The sequence below is a fragment of the Oryzias latipes genome, chromosome 5 (genome assembly GCF_002234675.1).
Source record: "Oryzias latipes chromosome 5, ASM223467v1".
In the NCBI taxonomy this organism is placed as follows: domain Eukaryota; kingdom Metazoa; phylum Chordata; class Actinopteri; order Beloniformes; family Adrianichthyidae; genus Oryzias; species Oryzias latipes.
The window spans coordinates 26,004,215-26,025,259 of record NC_019863.2 but is presented as its reverse complement, the minus strand read 5'-3'; the positions used below and the strand labels follow the sequence as shown (position 1 = coordinate 26,025,259).

The 21,045-nt window shown below is 43.5% G+C and overlaps 2 protein-coding genes across 3 annotated transcripts in view; one reads left to right on the top strand and one right to left on the bottom strand.

Annotated features, from left to right (window-relative positions):
- Positions 1-7,659: 7,659 nt before the first annotated feature.
- Positions 7,660-8,827, top strand: LOC101161879 (DNA-binding protein inhibitor ID-1). The gene is made up of 2 exons (XM_023955152.1): positions 7,660-8,108; positions 8,310-8,827. Exons 1-2 carry the CDS (start codon positions 7,665-7,667, stop codon positions 8,343-8,345), a joined length of 480 nt encoding a protein of 159 aa, XP_023810920.1. The 5' UTR covers positions 7,660-7,664; the 3' UTR covers positions 8,346-8,827.
- A 3,464-nt stretch (positions 8,828-12,291) lies between these two features.
- Positions 12,292-21,045, bottom strand: part of LOC101156489 (nuclear receptor coactivator 3) — a 36,582-nt gene continuing 27,828 nt past the window's right edge. For both annotated transcript variants that reach the window (XM_020703450.2, XM_011475380.3), the window contains exons 13-23: positions 20,873-20,996; positions 20,040-20,279; positions 19,710-19,922; positions 18,719-18,836; positions 18,451-18,622; positions 15,406-15,753; positions 15,110-15,316; positions 14,444-14,678; positions 14,174-14,363; positions 13,898-14,096; positions 12,292-13,821 (exon numbers count right to left, since the gene is read on the bottom strand). In XM_020703450.2, the coding sequence (XP_020559109.1) occupies positions 13,810-13,821; positions 13,898-14,096; positions 14,174-14,363; positions 14,444-14,678; positions 15,110-15,316; positions 15,406-15,753; positions 18,451-18,622; positions 18,719-18,836; positions 19,710-19,922; positions 20,040-20,279; positions 20,873-20,996 (2,058 nt within the window). In that variant the 3' untranslated portion in view covers positions 12,292-13,809. The remainder of the gene's footprint in view (positions 13,822-13,897; positions 14,097-14,173; positions 14,364-14,443; positions 14,679-15,109; positions 15,317-15,405; positions 15,754-18,450; positions 18,623-18,718; positions 18,837-19,709; positions 19,923-20,039; positions 20,280-20,872; positions 20,997-21,045) is intronic.

The window sequence follows — 21,045 nt, the reverse complement described above, 5'->3', positions numbered from 1 at the left end:
TCCTCTTTATAATCCAGAGAAGCCCTCCTCTCACGTGCGTGCCCACACACACACACACACAAGTACGGCAACCTAGAAACACATATGCACACGCCCCTGCTGACCCACACACAGACTCTTTTCCCCTTTTGTTAAACTCCCCAAAACAATCCCAGGGAGAAGAATGAAGTTTAAAAGTAGGGCACCTTCTGCTGCATCAAAGTTTCACACAAGCAGATTCCTGGAAGAGAGCCCTGGCAAAAAAAAAAAAGAAAGAAAGAAAGAAAAGTGGCAGCTTGTCTTAGTTTTCATCAGTTCAACGTGGGAACCAGAGGAGGACCCTGACTGGACAAGGAGGCTGGCAGCACATCCGAACCAAGTGGGGGAGGTGGATGAGGGAAGGATGTACAGACATGGGGCAGACGCAGGAGGGATGAAGCCTGCGGAGCTCGCAGGGGGTCAACGTGGAAGCGGGACACATTCCTCTGTCGTGAGAACTGCAGACTGATGCGTGGTAAAATAACTAGGGGAGCATCCAAGCAGGTGGCCTGAGGCTTCAAACTGCAGCACTTGACAACATGTGTCATTGTTCTATTCCGGCTAAGGAAAAATGCAGATATTTTGGTGAATTTCATTTGGGTTTAAAAACATTTGCATATACAATCCTGCTTTGTGCACCCTCTCTTTCACTATCCAGATTCTGTAGCAAGACTTTTCCTGTTATGAAATCACATGACGTGATAACAGTTGCCAAAGCACATCCCACACACACACGTCGTGAACACAGGTGTGCTTGTGTGGCTCTGCAGCCACTTCCAGTTTTCAGTGTGAAGGCGGGGCGGCGCTCCTACAGTTTAACCTGTGAGCTGCCTTGCTGGGGGCTAAACACCTGCACTGCACTGATAGGAATTCAGAGAATAAGTTGGGTGGGGAAGGGGCGCAGGAGAGCTGCTTTCATTCACACACCTTCACTCAAAAAGGTTTCTGGTTACTGTAGTCCCCTGACACAGCTGTTTTCTCTCCAAACATTATTCAGGTCAGGTGTACTGGGGACATCCGCATTGAAAATATCACAATAAGCCTTCACTGCGGCCGCACTAACACAAGAACACACACACCTACACCTGTTGCACCTGGGCTGCCTTCGTGAAAAGATTTCCACACCCAAGTAAATTGACTTCCTCTTCCTCCATACAACCTTAACAAACAGAAACAACAAACAAGAGGTGGAAACTTGAGCATGTTTGGATCACAGCCGATAGCCGCGGCTGCAGGTGGAACTTAAATGTCAAGATCATCGAAAGACACAAGAACTCTCTGAGGTCCAAATAAGTTGATTATACCGGTGCCACAATCAAAACAAAAGTGGCAGCCCCAATCTGTACACTGTCAATGGCTGCTCTCATTTGTCAAGCCCATCCAAGAGGTTGGTTCTCAGGCGGCTCACACAATGCCCAGGGACAAACAGGAGGGCTCTCCTTTTAGCCCTGCCTGCCACTGGGAAGCCCATCTGAAGTATTAATCTTTTGGTGGAAGAGTGGAGGAGAGGGCTCAGCCTGGCCCAGCCATTGTCCCCAGGCCTTGGCCCTTTGAATGGGGCTTTGTCAGCTCCCCAGCTGCCACTGTCCACGCTCCATCGTTGGGCTTTGGCTCCCATGTCCTCTGGCCGTGCTGACTGGACGCCTCTGTGCAGCTGTGTGAGTGTGTGATGGGGAGAGAGGTCAGGTGACATGCCATTTGTCTCAAAGCACAGAGACACACAAATATGCAGCTTAGTACTGAGTCTCACTTGTCATTTCAAAGTTCTGCATTCGGTTGCCGTGGAGCTTTAGAGGAACACAGGCCCCTCCAGTTGAATGTTAAAGTCATTGCGAGAATGTTCTTTAGAGGTTTTGGATTAATGATAACCTGATGACACACTTTTATGACTGCAGCATATCAAGATCAGAATGTACGGTTTGTATGTATGGGTTGTTTCAAGAATCCAGTGAAACACTGATGTCAGGAGTGTAATCAGAAAAAGACTGAGGACAGAGGCCTGTATTTATTTGGTTTCTATCATCCTCCAGCAGCAGGGGGCAGCTGGCCAGAAGCAATCAGTCCTGTCCCCCATGGACATCTTCTGGCTACCAGCTGGGAACAGCTGGTCTCCCCCTTCTGCTACCAGTGGAACTGGGCCCTTCTGGATGTCCTACAAAGCAGCGGCGGGATGTGACAAGCATGCAGCAACTCACTCATAGACAGACTGTGTTAACAAAGAAGCCTCATTAGGCTTCATTTACAACTTCTAAAGAGATGAATCTATTGTTGGGTCCAGAAGAGGAGGTACATTTGCACCATTCCAGATGACAGAATAACATTTTGTCATTGATTACTTTGTCTTAAATCACCAAGAAGTAGTCTGTGAGATGCCACATTTGAAGATCTACTCTGATGAAGATGCTGTTACTGTATATTTAACATGTTTTTAAGGCATTTTTCTGATGATGGAGGACACATGAAATGCAATTTTGAGTATTTCTTTATTCGTATTGTTGTGAATCAGAAGCATAGGACAAATTGCCATTTGAAAAAGAGCTTATTTTCTAGGAAGGCGGGTCAGAGGCTCCCTTCTCTACTCCATTAGGATGCATGCGCTTGTAGACGTCTAAATCGAACGTCTTTTTTTGCCTCGTCTTAGGTGGCATCTGGCTCAAATCTGTACAGCGGGATAGCTCCAATACTGCCCGCCATTTTTGTTGTACCAGTAATGTAAGGTTTGGGGTGTGAGGGGCTGTAAGCTAGCGGAAGAGTGTGTACACGGGAAATAGAAAGGGGGGTAGGAGTTGCTTTGTGCCTACGGTCCCGCCCACAACTTAGAGCCAATTTTCTAATGAACTACTGCCGTTCTGCAGAAACTATGTCCCAGAAAATCACACAGGTTTTTTTTATTTTGGCTAAAAACGGCATAATCATAACTAACACACCACTGGGAAAGCTTTGAAAATAGGTCAAAAGATGATCAGGGTTAGAAAGATGGCGTTTGTTCAAGAGCTGCTGGTGATTGGGAAGATGGCTAAACTCCTGGATTCATGGATATTATCAGTCCTTAGGTCATGTTATCACATGATTTCATCAGGGCAACAGTACTTGAAAGGTTAATCTAGAAGATGACTCGTCGCTCATCTTCACTTATGAAGCTTGAATAAGAACCATCTAATAATAAACGTGTTATAGGATTCACCACAATCAGTCTCCAGCCCTTGTCCCCAACACAAACCCCTGGACGAAGACCGAAGATAAACAGTCCTCCTTAAACCTGCCATCGACATCCAGCACACATGCACACTCACTCCCATCTAAAGCTCTCTCCAGGCAATTGCCACTGGAGTGGAAAGTATTTGGGAGCACAATGCCCATGCTCTCAATGGGTGCTTTAGCATGCCACCAGTGCGCTGTCACCAGCAGATGGGGAGCTAATTAGAAGCCATTAAAGGTCTTTGATAGTGTGTGTGGGAACCAGGCGGAGGGCGATGGCCACAGGGGTGTGAAGGAGGGGTGAGGTTGGGGTCCGCTGAATGCACTCACAGCTGAAGGAAAGAGATATTGAGAGAGCAAGCTGTCCCTGTGAATCCTCTCAGGCCAAGAACACGGAGCAGCGGACACCTGTGGGGCTTCAAGGATGTCTGTGAGGATCCACTGCACACATGCTATCAGATACCATCCCTGCAACCTGGCCCTGGCTCCCAGAGAAGGGCATCTCTCCACCCACACAGTCTGCTCCCTGCACACAGGAAAAACCAAACAGGCAGTGAGGCTCCAGCCGGTCTGACTCCTACAGGAAGTCTATCCTAACCACCAGGCCCTTGGTCATTACAGGGCCCGGCCTGCCCAGGGAAGTGCCAGGCCGCGGCAAGGAATACAAGAAAAATATGCATGACCCACACCCACACGACAATAACAAGTTCTTCCATTCACAACCTTTCTGTCGAGTTTCAAGTGTCACCAGTCGTTTTTCAGATGTGTCACTTTGGCGTGTTAAGAGTTTGTGCACCTGACACCACACTCACCCCTCCCACTCCCATTTGAGCCTCTCCACACACCTGCGTGCAGGTGTGATCTTTATCAAGCAAACAGGAAGAGCCTGATGGGAACTGGAAACTAATCCCACAGCTGCGAGGAGATGAGCAACGTGTGTGTTAGTGAAAATTGTTGAAAACCTCTGTGTGGCTCTTAGCTCTAAATTATTATTAAATCTTGGTTTCTTTTCAGCCATGCATATCAGGAATAAAACCCATTCATCTAAGAAACTGTTTGCCCTTACTACGGTCACTTTCATGTTTCAGGAAGTAGTATGAACATGGCTCATTGTTCTCACAGCAGTAATAACAGCAGCAAAAGTGTCAAAGCATTGCTGGAATGTCCCATTTCCTCCCAGTGAATTCCTGCACCAGAGTCTTCCCTCGTGGCTTCCTGTAGTGGCCTTTTGTAGATCTATTTGCTGCTGTGATTAAAAAAAAAAGAGTATTAGCTTCATGTGTTTCCCCACCACCAAATACAACAATGTCTCCTGAAAAATCCACTCATGGCCACTCAATGTACGTCAGAAATACCCTGACCTCTGATGGATCCAAGATATTAAAGCTGAACTGATGTTTGGGACAACAGACTAAATCATAGTCGCTCCAGGAAGTAGATTTTGTGGATGGTGTTAGGGAGTTCTGTTGGTTAAAAAAAAGGAGCTGATATGTTTCACTTTTCGCTCCCTCCTTCTATTTTGCCTGTTTCCTCTGTCTTCTCTCTCCGTTCGCCTTGATGTGCTGTAAACAGGCTAAAAAGGGCCCAGCTGTGTGGAGTTATTGTTGGTGTCAGTAGGAAGTGCTGATAGCTTTTGCAGCTGAACAAAAGCTGGATGAGGGGAGTGGAGGGGTGCACCAGACACTGTGGCTCCAGCCTAGATTCTCTCCCACAATCCCTGCACCGCACTCCCATTGTTCTGCCCACCCGGCCTTCCCTCCGCCCTGTCAGCTGCGACCTGGGACAGAGGGCAGAGGGAGAAACACAGAGAGAGGAGAAAAGAGGGAGGGAAAGGAAAGTTTTTTAAAAGTTTTTACAGGCTACTGCGACAGCTCGAAGAAACAGCCGGTGGTTGTTACTGCCATTAGCTGAGGTACCTTGCAACATCTGTGCACATGCAAGTACGGATACCTGATGCAGCTCCGGAAATTAAATCAAGCTGCTTTTCATCGTAAAAACAGACACAGAAAATGTAATCTTTGAGAAACTTTGTGTTGACAGATTGGCCTATTTCGGAATAAAATATTTATGTTTTTTAATAATAATTTCTGCTTTAAGAAGCCTATAGTTTCTTACTGTTGGTGGTCTGATCTAGGAAATGAATAAAACATGATCTCACACTTGTTGATTTATAATAGTTAGTTTTTAAAGTTCAAACATTTTGCACAAAAAACACAGATATCAATATCCTAACTGATAGCAATAATCATTCATTAAGTCAAGCAATCCCTTTCAGTACAGAGAATAAAAAGAGTCTTCATTTGACAGAACTTAAGAAAATGACATGCTTGAAAAGGAGATTGGGCAGAGACTGCAGCTTAAGCCTACTCCTTTAAGTCCCACTCCAATCATCTTTTGATCTATTTTAAAAGCTTTCCCAGTGGACTTTTCATTATGATGGTGCTATTTTAGCAACATTTTAAAAATAAACTGTTGTTTTTCATTGACGTACTTTGTGCAGAGTGGCCATAGTTCATTGGAATTTTGTCTGTATGTTGGTATGGAGTAAGCCTGACCTAGTTTACCATCATTCTTTTTTTTAAACTTCTCTCGCTAGCTTACAGTCCCTCACAACCTCAAAACAACACTAGCAGTGCAACAACAATGGTGAGACATATAGGAGCTAGCAAGCTGTACAGTTTTGATCCAGATTCCAGCAAAGACAAGGAAAACAAAAACGTAACTGGATCAATTTGCCTGCAAGTGGACGCATCGGAATGAAACGGAGCAGGGAGCTTTTGGCTGTTGCACCTACTCTCGATTCACAAGTAAATTCAATAAGGAAATACTCTGAAACACAGCTTTAAGCTTAATTTTCTTTTTATATGTCCTCCATGGTGAGAAAATGCTACAAGAACATGGTATAAACACCAAAAACACGAGTTTAATCTAAATGAATCTTGAATTCCAATTCACCAAAACAACAAAAAAGACTTGAGAAAACACTTTAAGTGGAACCAAAATTATAGTTTTGGCATTGTTATATTCAAAAACAGTGATAAGTTATAGGTGTACTGAGCAAGAGGAAATATATATAAGAGATTGCTGTTATGCAAAAATATATCTTATTGAAGCTCTGCTATATATATACATTTTCTTTCTGTTAGGTTCTGTTAGAATATATACATATATGTAGTAAAATGTATGTTCAGATAAAGGGAAAAAAGTCCATACGATCTAATAGACTGCTTCAACAAAAAAAACAAAAAAAAGAGGGGCAGTAAGAAGTAAGGAGGAAATCCAGCTCTTTAGGGAATTAAAATGCTAAAAAGGAAACTGCATTCCTTGAGCCGAAAACGTATTTTTGGATATGAATGAGGCAATCTAAGTGAATATAAAAGCAAAGAAAATGCGTGTTTATGGAAACCACAGGGACTTCGAGAAGTGAAAGTATGGAGAGAAATTAGACTTTCTCTCCATATGAAAGTGGGCTGTTGGGAGGAATGTGATGGTTATTGGTTTTTAAACGTGGAAAGGACACGATGACCGGTCTTCATTTGTCGTAGCTGACCGGCTTTGGTTTCGCAGGTGCGCTGGCCGGTCATCTCACCCCGCTGCTGCTTTTAGGTGATAAATGGAGGAGGGGGAAAAACTCTGGAGACGGTTTGTTCTCAGGGCTCCGCGCGCCATGCAGGTGAATGGAGAAGTGCGCAGCGCTAGCTCCCTTGTTTGACATCTCCATGGAGACCGCCCTAGCGGCGCCAGGCTGACAGGCGTCAAGGCGCGGATGAATGGGTGACGTCAGCGCGCCGGCGCCTGCCAGTCTGCTCGGGCTTGTTTGGACAATCTGAAGGGGGAGCGACTCTGCGCGGGCGTGCGCACGAAGCCCAGCGCGCGCAGCAGACACATGTGGAGGAATCTGCTGCTGCAGCTGCGTCCCTGAAACATGCTTACGCACAAAGAGGCTCAATCTGAGCATTTGGGATCATTCTAAACTAAATAACGTGACAAATATTTTTTTGCCTGCTCTGTGTGACGCCACAGTGCTATTATCCCACGATCACGAGTGAAAGACACATCTAGGGCACCATAGTAGCCAAATTGTCATTAAGCATTCATCCTTTTCAGCCCAGCTTCATCCCACACACATTCTCACAGTGCATCCCCATGCATTCACCACCCATTGACTGTCCCCGGGCAATCTACACCTGCAGAGTCCCCAAGCCATGGACAGCTGGATTCCCACATATTACTCATAAAAGACACACATTTGTTTCCATTTGTAACGCCATCCCTCAAACAGATTGTAAATTCCGATAACCAGCCGAGCGCCGTGGTTGGCTGAGAGTTTAGTTTTTTGCCGCCCCATCAATGCATATGCAGCCATGGGATTGGTCAGCTCCCTTCAAACAGGACGATCTGGACACACCCCCAGACGCTGCTGAGCTTTATAAAGAGACGGCTTCTCCATGTGGATGTTGAAAACTGTCAACATTGACCTGTGCAGTCGCTTTTCAAGACCAATATCTTCAGCGTCTGTGGAAGCTACGCTATTAAAGATGAAGGTTGTCGGATCTACCTGTGCCCTGAAGACCAAGGTCAGCGGAGAGATGGGCCTGTCCGACCAGAGCCTGGCCATCTCCAAGTGCAAGCTCCCGCTGCTGGACGAACAGATGAGCGTCTTTCTCCAGGACATGAACAGCTGCTACAGCAAGCTGAAGGAGCTCGTCCCGACGCTGCCCACAAACAAGAAAGCCAGCAAGGTGGAAATCTTGCAGCACGTCATCGACTACATCTGGGACCTGCAGATCGAGTTGGACGAGCCGGAGAAGAGTCGCCAGCTCTCGGCGGCCAGCGGCCAGCGCACGCCGCTGACCACACTGAACGCAGAGCTCGCGAGCATCGCAGTGGAGGTAAATAGCCCACTTTAAGTGTCTTTTGGGGTCTCACACAGAGACACGCGCCATTTGTGACTCATTCATGCATTTAAAACGTGTGCGTAAAAGTGACCAGTCAGTCTAGTGCGTAAAAAGTGCCGATTTACGCATGACAGTAATCGTTGCTCATCTGTGACCAGCTCTTTCTGACCCACTTTTTTTTTTCTCCTCCCGCAGAACGGCTGCTCAGACGAGAGAATCATGTGCCGTTAAGGGTCCGCGGAGCACCCCCCAACCCCCATCATTCCAGAGAGGACAAGACAACCTGATGCAGCGGCCAGAGCACATCGGCCTCTAGAGTCTTGAACTGTGAGGGAGAGTTTGAAACTCCTACAGCTAGAGAAATAAAATCATCGAGAGGACATGCTTCAAGAGTGACGGGGTCTCGATTCATCCGAGAGCTCCGATGTGAGGACCGGCGTGTGTCCAGATATAGACTGGGTTAGTCGTGGGACCAAGACAAGCTCAGAGAGCAACCAGCTTGTTGCTCGTAGTTTCATAATGACTTTGTTAAGCCCTTTGTATTTGTGTAAATCAAATAGAGAATTCAACATTCTGTAAAAAAAAAGTAATTTCTCAGATTCCTGAGCGACAAAACTGTATTGTATATTACAATGCCACAATATGTGAAGATATTGTTTTCTTACAATGTACTTTGTGTTTTTATTAAAACAAGACTTATTTTTGAACAAGAATCCTCCTGAGTGTGTGTTTTAACGAGAACGAAAGTGAAAAGTCCTCACAAAGTTTGAAGGGCGGATTTATCTTCACACATACCTTTGCGGTGGAAAAACTCTACTTCAGTGCCTGTTTTACAGCCTCATTACTAAGTTTAAACGCAGGTCTGCTAATGTTCCTCCGAGGAAATAAGGCTTATCTGATCCTGGTCAGGGTAAACAGATTGTCACTAAAAGGTTTGGCAGCCCCAGAAACTAAAGTCATTCAGGTGACGTCAAACCGCAACTGCTGGGAAACACAATTGGCAAAAAGTCTGTTTAATTAGACGATAAACCATTTGTTATCCACAATACAACAGGAAGTTTTTCAGTTGGTAGCTTGATGAAAAGCATAAAACTTGATCATCTGAGTGATTCCACGTGCGCTCTGCGCATGAATCAGTAAAATCCATGCGTAAACATCATAGATAAAGGTTTGTATTGTGTGTAGAAGGTGGGTTACACGTTTCACAAAGTTTTCTGGTATTTCAGAGTGTCGTCGTGTGCATAGGCACCTCTCGTCTCTCTCGGCACCTCGGGGGTTAAAAAGGCTTTGGCAAAGCGATGCGTTTTAAGATTTATCCCTTCTCCCTGGTGCAATGTTTTTCCCATTTCCCTGCGGTGCGATGCGCACAGCTGCAGCCCCGGCGTGGCCAGTGTGTGATTGTGTTTGTGTGATAGCTTTGTGCCAAGGGCAGGGGAGGGCGGCGGGGCCCAGACTGAGCGGCGCCTCGGCACACCTGGGGAAGTTCAGGTTAAATAGCTCCACATTCCTCAACACACAGCTGATTGAAACATTAACAAACAGTAATCCACGGGCCAGGCCGCAGATGGGCCGGGAAACGCTCCAACGGAGAGACAGGGAGGGAGGGAGACAGAGGCAGACAGAACTGCTTTCTGGTAGATTCCCACAGTGGACTGCCGTGCCAAAAGTTTGCTGCAAATGTATATGATATATATATATATATATATATATATATATATATATATATATATATATATATATATATATATATATATATATATATATATATATATATATATTAGTGAAAGTCAGTTACAATTCTTCAAAGCTCACAAACTCTTCAATTCCTCCATTCATTTTTGTAGAATGCACAGCTGCTTATCAAACAAATACCATGTTTCTTGAGTTATTTAATTACGTCTTAAAAAATAAAACTACGCATTTTTAATACTTCAAAGTTAATATTCTGCCTTGAAAATGTATTTATATTTGGAGCTTGACATTGGAATTTCTCCTCTTTAAAGTTATTTTTAACCCTCTTAAATCCAGCAAAACACGACTGAACACTCGTTTCTCGTGATCTCGCAAATGGAGCGCTCCCTCTAGTGAGCAAAATAGGAATTACAGCCTTTCTTTAAAGAGGTATACGGAGATGTTATACGTCAGCGCCCTTTTCTGTTCACAAAGATGTAGTGCATGTCTGAAGATGGAGAATGAGGCCACATGGCAACATACTGTGTGAAGTGCTCAGGTAATGACCTGATTTTTTTTAACAGTTTTTAGTTCTTCAAAACATTTACACTGCAGACCAAAAGTTTGAACACACATTCTCATTCAAAGAGTTTTCTTTATTTTCATGACTGAAAATTGTAGATTCACACTGAAGGCATCAAAACTATGAATTAACGCGTGGAATTATATACATAACAAAAAAGTGTGAAACAACTGAAAATATGATATTCTAGGTTCTTCAAAGTAGCCACTTTTTGTTTTGATCACTGCTTTGCACACTCTTGACATTCTCTTGATGAGCTTCAAGCGGTAGTCACCAGAAATGGTCTTCCAACAGTCTTGAAGGAGTTCCCAGAGATGCTTGGCACTTGTTGGCCCTTTTGCCTTCACTCTGCGGTCCAGCTTACCCCAAACCATCTTGATTGGGTACATGTCTGGTGACTGTGGAGGCTTGGTCATCTGGCGCAGCCCCCCATCACTGTCCTTCTTGGTCAAATACAGCCTGGAGGTGTGTTTGGGGTCATTGTCCTGTTGAAAAATAAATGATGGTCCAACTAAACGCAAACCGGATGGAATAGCATGCCGCTGCAAGATGCTGTGGTAGCCATGCTGGTTCAGCATGCCTTCAATTTGGAATGAATCCCCAAACAGTGTCAACAGCAAAGCACCCCCACACCATAACACCTCCTCCTCCATGCTTCACGGTGGGAACCAGGTATGTAGAGTCCATCCGTTCACCTTTTCTGTGTCGCACAAAGACACAGTAGTTGGAACCAAAAATCTTCATTTTGGACTCATCAGACCAAAGCACGGATTTCCACTGGTGTATTGTCCATTACTTGTGTTCTTTAGCCCAAACAAGTCTCTTCTGCTTGCTGTCTTTCTTTAGCAGTAGTTTCCTAGCAGATATTCTACCATGAAGGCCTGATCCACACAGTCTCCTTTTAACAGTTGTTGTGGAGATGTGACTGCTGCTAGAACTCTGTGTGCCATTGACCTGCTCTCTAATCTGAGCTGCTGTTTACGTGCCATTTTTGAGGCTGCTGACTCGGATGAATTTATCCTCCACAGCAGAGGTGACTCTTAATCTTCCTTTCCTGGGGCGGTCCGCATGTGAGCCAGTTTCTTTGTGGCACTTGATGGTTTTTGTGACTGCGCTTGGGGACACTTTCAAAGTTTTTTCCAATTTTTGGGACTGACTGACCTTCATTTCTTAAAGCAATGATGGCCACTCGTTTTTCTGTGCTTAGCTGCTTTTTTTTCTTGCCCTAATCCAAATTCTAACACTCTACTCAGTAGGACTATCAGCTGTGTATCCACCTGACTTCTCCACAACACACCTGATGGTCCCAACCCAATTTATAAGGCAAGAAATCACATTAATAAACCTGACAGGGCACACCTAGTAAGTGAAAAACATTTCAGGTGACTAAATTATTTTTGATGTCTATATGTACATTTTTGTCTCTGTTAAATATGCTAGTAAATAAGTCTATAGTTAATAGCAATAATGACTAAAATAGTTAATTGTGCTAGTTTTAGTTAATAAACCAGCTTTACTCATAAGAAAGTCAACAAGATTCATTAATATGAATTTTGTTTAAAAAAACTTATTGTGTATAGACTCATTTATTTTTTTGCAATGTTAAAATACTATTGTTACGTAAAAAAAATCTTCATCCTTTTAACCTTTTAATAGTTTTTTATTGTAGCACTTCTGTTTGTGATGTTTTTTTATTATTCCGTCTGAAATAACACAAAATCATAAAAATGCTCATGTTTTAAAAAAATGTCACAAATAAAAATGTTCTTACATTAAATTAAATCATTTGCACCAAATATATAAAAAAAACCTCTTAGACATCAAGTCTTTTCTGGGAGCTTATAATTGCCTGTGTAATTTGATCAAAAATTATTGTATGAAGGGCAACCAACTAATTAAAAATAACAGAATCGGAGTCAAAGATGTTTAAATATAAATTTGTATTTACATCAATATCAACAAAGAAGAAAAATCTGTAATATACATCCTTTAAAATGACAGCTTATTTCACCTCCAAACAAAGAAAAACTAAAGATCTTTTGTTTTCTTTTGACTTGAAAAGTTCCTTTTTTTTTCCTGAAGTAACAAAATCTGATCATAAAATGAAGCCGTTTCCTGAAAAACATATTGATATGTTTGAAAGTTGGTATTTCTCGATCACAGTAAAAATAAGTATTTCTCTGGATGTAAAAAAAAAAACAAAAAACAAACAAACCACAAAAAAAAACAAAAACGTGCTGCTTGAGGCGAGTTTCAGGACCTTCACGCTGCTCTGTTTGGCATCCCACAGTGGAGCAACGTCTCCAGTGTCCTATGCTTTTACAGATCCATGATATGTACCCATTTACCATTAGAACAATAGATAAGATTCTCATTAAAAATGTACACCAGAAAGTTCAGAAAATATACACAGATGTGGAAAAATATCTTTGGATTGCGCATGTTCAAAAGGTAGATTCAGCGAGTTGAGAAGAGTCCAAACAACGCGGTGAAGACTATCGTAAGTAGGCTTGTTGGTGAGCTGAGGAACCTGCAGACTAAACACACACAACACACCCCACTCACCTGCGCACAGACCCAGCTCACCTGGTTTGTGCCGATTTCCTCTTTACCAGCTTCCTAAAAAAATATAAAAACCTCAGACGTCAAAGCTCTAACCGTCAACACAAGTTAAAAGTGCCTTGCTAAATACAGAGCAAACCTTTTTGGGGGGGAAATGAATGCATTTTAAGAAATGACAAACAGGAAATCCGACACCCAAGTGTGCCTAGAAGTTAACCAAAAAACAAAAAAAGAAGAAATCAACCAAATCCATATTTAATCTTTTGAAAACAAAAATAAAACCAAGTTTCTCACTCTGTGCAAGAACGGGCCTTTAAAGGCATATTTTGTTGAGTATTTACAATTCATATTCACAGAGTATATCTAATACTGCAGTACCATCTCTTTGCTGACAACAGGGACTATTTTGCTCAGTTACAGTCAAAAGCATAGAGGCAAGAGTTATTGCTCAAATCTGCATTACATAGTAAACTGTGTGCTTATAGCTTTCAATGACTTAAGGATGAGGCGCATTCAAAGGACAAGAAAAAGAAACAAATCCATCACTGAGAAGGCATTGAATCTCTAGTAAGGCTGTAAGGATGAAATCATATTGCATCAATCTTTCCCCCCTTCACACAAAGCAGTAAAGTGCAGCTACAGCCAGTTGTACCAGAGTCCTGCTGTGATGCTGAATGCTGCTGGACAGCGTCGGTCCAGCCGCCCCCCCCCCCCCGACAGGCAGCTGCTTCATCTTTGTGCATGCAAGGCTTCAGCTGGGGCTGAAACCGGGCACCAGCTTGTCTTTGTGACCCATTTCCTCCGCTGCACTGGGCAGTTTTCTGTCACTTTCTCCTAAAAAGGAACTTTTAATCGAGTGCACGGCTCAGCTCCTGGTCCTCAGCAGTATTTCTGCAGCAAAACAAGGTTTTGGGTTATTTTATTTTTTTTGTAATATTCAAAAGTGTCTGTTTGGAACAACTCCTACCTGATCAGGTCCCATTGGCATTCTGCCCATTCCCATAGGGTTCATGCCCATTTGCCCCTGCATCTGCCCTGGCATTTGGGTCATCTGCCCCACGCTGGATCCACTGCCCGGCCCAGTCCCACCCATTGAGGTGTTCATCATCATGGACCCGAACTGGCCCTGGTTACCCTGCTGGGGGAACTGCTGCTGGGAATACAGGCTGCAACAAAAGAGGAAGGGCAATAATTAGCAAAGCAGCATCAAAACTATCTTCTTGAGCAGCCTGGGGGTCTGTACTTGTTGCGTGGCATGTTGCCCTGCAGCCAGCCTTTCATATCCCCTGACGAGTACACATGGCCCCCCTGTGGATTCCCCTGCATCCCTGGCATCATGGTGTTCTGTTGAGGACCTCCCATCCGTCCCTGCATCATGTGTCCTGGTGGACTGCTACCCGGAGGAATGAACGACTCCCCCTGCTGGTTCATCCCTGCAAACACAACAGCAACTGTCAAGACCCCGAAGCTTAATTTAACAAATGATAATGAAGAGCACTTTCTGTCAACTGACCATAGCTGCCTCCATAGTTGAAGCCCTGCTGACCGGGCTGGGTTATTGGGGGGGAGCCAATTGGGTTTTCCATGCCTGCTGGTGCTGTGACATTAGGAGGGGGGCTGAAGCCTCCTGCTGCGGCCTGACCCTGCTGCTGCTGCATCAGCATCATCATCCTTTGCCTCCTCATCTGCATGGTTGTCATTGCCTCCCTTTGGCGTTGAGCCAGCATCTGGGCGTTCACGAAACCAGGCTGTCCACAAATATAATCCTTAAGCTAAAATAGGCACGTGTGACATGATGGAACTTTAAAAAAAAAAAAAAAAAAGGCTGTCCAAATTCCTTCCCTAATCCCCAACTACTAAAAAACGATATAGTGCAGCACTATCTAGTGCCCTGGATTTTAAGATAGGCAGTATCACGTCACTGATTTGTGAAAAAGTGTACAAATGCAATGCATTGTGGTCTATATTTGCCAACCTAGTGAGCATCGATGCACACTGGTTTTTCACAGAGACTTCTGGGAAATTTCTAGGGCACTTGATTTTGGAATTGTAGATTCAGCCGCACTAGAAAATCTCAAACGCCCTATATAGAGCACTAATTAGTATGTGGAGAGGGAATTCGGACACAATTAAAGTGTTAGGTAATGCTAAATTTCATTGTGAAATTCTGACACCATACCTGAACATTCATCCCTGCAGGAGCCATGCCCGGCTGGATGCCTGGCTGGATGCCCTGCTGCATGCCCTGCTGCATGCCTTGCTGCATGCCCGGCTGCATGCCCGGCTGCATGCCCGGCTGCATGCCGGGCTGCATGCCAGGACGCATTCCGGGGTTTCCTCCTGAAGCATTTTCCATCCTCATCCCCTGTCGAGTCTGGTTCATGAACTGCCATGGAGGGAGTAAACACATTTACCTCCCCATCAAAGACCACATATGCCAGATAAACAAAGACTCCTCTGAAGTAATGTGATTACCTGCTGCCCTTGCAGTCTCTGCTGCAGCTGCAGTCGAAGAGGCTTGGTGGCAGTCATCATGCGTGGCCTCGTCATATTTGCCCGCGGGTTGCCCATGGGGCCCATGCCAGGAAAAGCCCCAGTTGGGCCCATCTGGTTCATCATAGGGTTGAAGCCTCCAGGAGGGGGCCCCGTGTTGCCAGCATAAGCGGACTGCATTCCCATGGTAGGAGGTCCTGGGTAACCCTGGCTGTACATGGCTTTCTGATCCATCCCTGCAGAAGAGTCCATGGCGGAGAAGGCCTCTGATGGAGGGCAGTGGCCTTGAGCGTGATCCTGGCCCAGCTGGTGACCTTCAGGTCCATGAGCCTAAAGCACAGAGAGGAGACCTTCTGTCAATTAAGGAAATGCTACAAAAGGTTGTCAAGATGCATGAGAATTAGAAAAAAAAAAAAAACTACAAGTAGTGAAAAATCTGAGTATTTGAGAAATTTAAGAAAAACTAAAAACATTAACTTGACTAGAAATGATTTAAAAACAAAACCTTAAATTCACTACAAAATTAAAAAGTTGCAAATATACTCTCTCTAATGTCTTATCATTTCCTTTTGTTTAAACCTAAATCCTAACATCTGCACAAGGATGTTGACGCTGTTTGAAGGTTTTCTGCAACAAAAATGTTATTCCATCTTAAAAGGCAAAATCACTCCTTAGTTAATACACAAAAGCCAAAATGAAGGTTAAATTCCCTGCTGATTCTGAATAACAGAACAACTTTTGTTGTTTTGTTTGTTTACTGCATTAGTAAAGTCCATAGAATATTCTATGAATAAATCATGCTAAACTCTTATTTTTCCTTTAGGATTTCGTAAACACTGTTGATGTCTTTCTTAAAACTTTAAATGCACAGAGTATCCCTCATTTCAGCTAAAGGCCAAATAAGAACAGAGTCATGAACAAACTATGATCCAAAATTGTGATTTTATCCTGAACACTAATCATCTTTATAACAGAAGACCGTGCAGATGTCATCTCTCTGAGAATATAACGGATTAACAGCAGCTGGTAATCTTCATCGAGTTCTTAACGAATTTATACATTAAAAAGTTAAATTATGGTTCTAAATATTTATTTGTATTATTTTAACCCTGGAGGACTCAAATGGGTCAAATTTTGTAGCTTTTTTTGGTCCAAGTTATTTAAAAACATTTCCATCTCTGAGCAATCTTCTGTCATTTCTGACAGATCCAGGTCGGAGTAAAAGGAAGTAAATGCTTTGTTGATTTATGCTGGGTCAATAGTCAGAGTGCCATCTTCTTTTGTTGTTTGGGGGATAAGTTGAGCAGCTGAGCGACACTTCAGTTGGTGAGCTAAGAAACATCCAGCTTTGTCGCCATGTCCATAGAGGTATCCCCGTGATTTTAACAGGAGCCGCTCTGTCTTTTCAGTTGACATCAGATTATATTTTGTTTGGAGGTCCGGTCTCTTTTTATAGAGTTCAGGGGAGGGAGAGGCAGAATACTGAGCATCCACTTTAGATATAGATTTAACAAGCTCTTCTTGTGTGGTCCTTTTCACTTTGTTTATTTGAGCTGAATATGAGATAATCTCATCCCTGATAACCGCCTGTAAAGTTTCGCAGAGGATAGAAGGGGAGATGTCATCTTTTTGGTTACTTTCTATGAAGTCTTCTATTCTTTGGGATATCATTTTGCAAAAGCTATCTTCAGCCAAGAGGTTTCTGTCAAACTTCCAGGGGGGGGCGTAGTAAGGAAATACAAGATCCAGTAGTACAGGGGCATGGTCAGAGTCAATTATAGATGAGTATTCAACTTTTGAGACAAATGAGAGAAGATTCTGGTCGACGTAAAAATAGTCCATTCGACTATATGAATGATGTACAGGGGGAAAAAAAAGTATATGATTTACTTTGTGGGAACAAAACACGCCAAGGGTCAACACATCCTATCTCGTTCATAAAATTTGATAGGAGTTTGGCTTTTTTGGAAAGGTTTGTTGATTTAGGATTGGAACGATTAAGTGTTGGATTTATTACACAGTTCAAGTCTCCACCAAAAATTAACTGGTGTGAGTTTAGGTCAGGAATCAATGACATTATCTTACCTTTACATTTTTCATCATCCCAATTTGGGGCGTAGATGTTTACATTCCAAGTAATGAAACGTACAGGAGCTCCTCCTGCATGAGCACCGTTCACCATATAAAAAATAACGGAGAAAGAGACGGCTCTGGAAGGAGTTGAGTGTTGTCTGTAGCGAATCCAGTGAAGATTGCATTGGTTTGATGGCAATTTCAATCAGAGAAGACATGTCCTCCTTCTGTGAGGTTCTCTGCTATGGGAACTCAGCTGCTAGTTGGTCCATTATGTCTGCACCAGCTGCAACAGGCGCCTAGGGTATCTCAGACACTCCTTCTGTGTCTGAAGAGTTGCTAGCTGTGAAAGATGCTAACTTAGTTGCTGCACGCGTGGCTGGGGTTTGCACACTGTTGGCCGATTTGCTAGATTTAGAGTTACTCATCCTTACCAAGAGAGCTTGACACGACCACCACTAAATAAACTATACCAAAAAAAAATGAGCTGGGAGCCTCTTCCTATGCGTCCTCTCCCTACATGTCACAACCGGAAGTCTATTTAGAAACTTTAGTTTCAGTTTTTTGATGCAATCTGGGAAACTTTATCCAAAAGAAAGGAGAAAATAAAATATAAAATAAAATAAAAAGAGCCTGGGCAGCAGCCTCATCTCTACAATTGAAGATTTGTGAGGACTGCTTCAAAAATAAGCCCAAAGATGAGAAGAAATCAGATTACTTATCAGCTTTACTTTAGAGCCCAATCCATATAAACGGGGAGAAAATATTTAAAATAAGTGGAACAGCAGCCGATCACCCTTTCTTTCATTTAATACTGAGGTTATGAAGACTGATAGAATTCATAACAGCTAAAACATTTAAAGAACAATGTCTCTACTGTGTGAAAACCAACTTTCACATGACTCCTTCCCAGCTATGTGTAGTAAAAAGTGTATTCTCCGTCTCTTGTCATACCTGGCCAACTATTTCAGGGATTCCCAGAGCTTTGTCGATTTCGTGCAGAGTAATCACATCAGCATTGTTGAGCAGGGAGTCCAGTTGGTCTAGGAGAGCCCGGTCGTCACCCGGACCCTCACTGCTGGGCAGGGGTCCGAGAAGCTCCTCGAGTGGGTGTGGAAACTGTTCTCTGATACAAACAAAGACACAGACAGTGTCAGACTTCTTCAGCCAAACTGAGCCGCACGGTTACAGGTTTTTTCAGGACACGTGGAGCCACCTTCACCTGTTTGTGCTCGTCTGTGGTCGGTCCATTCCCATGGCAGAATCTGGCCAAGATGGTGACTGAGGTGGGGGCCTCTGACCGCCAAAGGGGCTCATGCTTACATTAGATTCATTGGCACCTACAGGAACATTTGTAAAGACAATATGATCAGTAACAATTCTTTTAAATGATATACCAGTGAAATCACAAAAAAAAAACTGAATTTACATCAGGTCTAAGACAAAAACGATGGATGTGCTGGCCTTGGAAAGCAGAAGGACTCTCACAAATCTACCAAAACCCTTTGATGAACCTTAATTGATAGCCTAACTGATAGATTAAGAAACAATGAGAACATGAAATGTGGAGGTTCCCACCTTTTTATTTTTTTTATTTTTTACAAAGTCATTAGGTTAGGATCGAGAACATTCTCATCGTTGTTACTGTTATGATATGGCTGCTCTAATTGAACGGAAACATCTTACACATTAAAGATCCACTTCAATGGAAATTGTGTTTTTGGTGTCTTTAACATGTTTTTGTGGCATTTTTCTGATGATGGAGGACACGCATAAAGAAATTTCTTTATTTAAATCGTATGTGAAAAATTCGCTGGGCGGGTCTCCACTTGTATGGGACTCGATCCATGTACGTCTTTGTTTTTCTCCTCTGGGCTGGCATCTGCCTCAAACTTCTGTATATCTCAAACATTGCCGTCTATTTTTGTTTCACCGGTAATGAATTTCTAATGAACTGCTGCGGGTCTACAGAAACTACATCCTATCTCCAAAAGAAAAACAAAAAGGGACGTAGGTTATTTGATTTTGGGTAAAAATGTCAATCATAATTAAAAAAAACACACTGTGAATGCTTTTAAAAGCACTCAAAAGATGATCAAAGTGGGTCTTTAAATGCATTAGCTGAAAGTGCAGCCATCTACACATTAAGCTCTGACTAACTTTACATCCTCAGACATTTTTTCATTCGGGAAACTCCGTCCATCATGGCTTACCCATATCCATGAGCTGCTGCTGCAGCATGGACCTCATGTTTTCAGGTGCGCTGATGGAGCGGCTGATCATGGGTCCTCCCATTTGGCCAGGGCGACCCATAACCGGATGTCCTGGACCGGCCGCCGCACTCCCACCAGACCTCGGCATCCCCCATTCCCCTGGACCTGCCATGGGAGGGCGCTGATGAGCGCCCATGCCTCTACCAATACCTCCTGACAAGGAAGGAAAAAGTAAGCAACCCAAACTTCAGTAGGTTATTCTTCGCACCAATGCAGAGTAGAAAACGTCCGTAATGTGTTGACTCATAGAATAGAAAGAGATTAAGTTACTTGTTGGATTCCCCCTTGGTGGACAAACACCCATGCCTCCTGGAAAGCCATTAGGCATGGTTCCAGGTCGGACTGGAGCTTCCATGCTCTCTTGTTTGACCAGCGTGGGGCAGGGTACATTTCGTCTGCTCGCCAACCCTCCTCCGACTGGCATGTCCCCCCCCATGGGCTTGGAATCCACAGACAAGGCTCTCTGATAGGCTGCACGCTGAGCTGGAAGCATAGGGCCTCTCTCCCTCCCTGAACACACAATGCCAAATTTACTTTGCAAAACAAATATTTAAGGTTGATGTTTTTCTGTCTAAAGAATCCGCTCCTACTAACAGATTAAAAGTCCCACTCCGATCCTCTTTTAATCCACTGTAAGCGTTCCCAGTGTGGTTGTAATTACGATTATGCCGTTTTTAGCTCAAATCAAAAAACTTGTGTCATTTATATCCATATCTTGAATATAAAAGGCATAATTTTGATGGCGATATTGCTCGCCAAAAATGGCGACCAATACTGCAGCTATGCGGCAGCACAGTACTGAGCCAGATCCCAGCTCAGATGAGGGAAATAAAGACGTACATGGATCTATTTATTTAAAAGTGGATGAATCAGAATGGAGCGGGGCGGGGAGCCTGTGGCCCCACCCTGAATATTTTCTACGTAACAAATAAGATCTTTTCCCAAACTGCATTTTTTATCTACAATTTTAGACTAAACGATACAATGACCTGTCAAACCACCATAAACAACCAAAAACACAATTTTCATCGGAGTGGGTCCTTAAAAATGCCTTAAAATATCAATAGTTTGGTGGGATAAAGACATGATGTTTTTCTACTTACCATGTAGACTCTCAGAAACAGCCCCTTGTTTGTTTGCTACCTCCTTGGTAGCTCTGGAGTCCAGTTCAGGGTAGAAGCTGGAATTGTTTTGCCGGACTCCTAAAATAGTCTCCAAAGTCTCAGCCTGAAAGTTCACAAACAGAAAATGCTCACACTGCTCTTCAAACTTCTCT

What these genes read in the sequence shown, in the direction of transcription:
- LOC101161879 (XM_023955152.1), top strand. Translation starts at nt 7,665, where the DNA reads ATGTGGATGTTGAAAACTGTCAACATTGACCTGTGCAGTCGCTTTTCA. An exon ending in TCGCGAGCATCGCAGTGGAG is followed by an intron (nt 8,109 to 8,309) that starts GTAAATAGCCCA and finishes CTCCTCCCGCAG; the next exon opens with AACGGCTGCTCAGACGAGAG.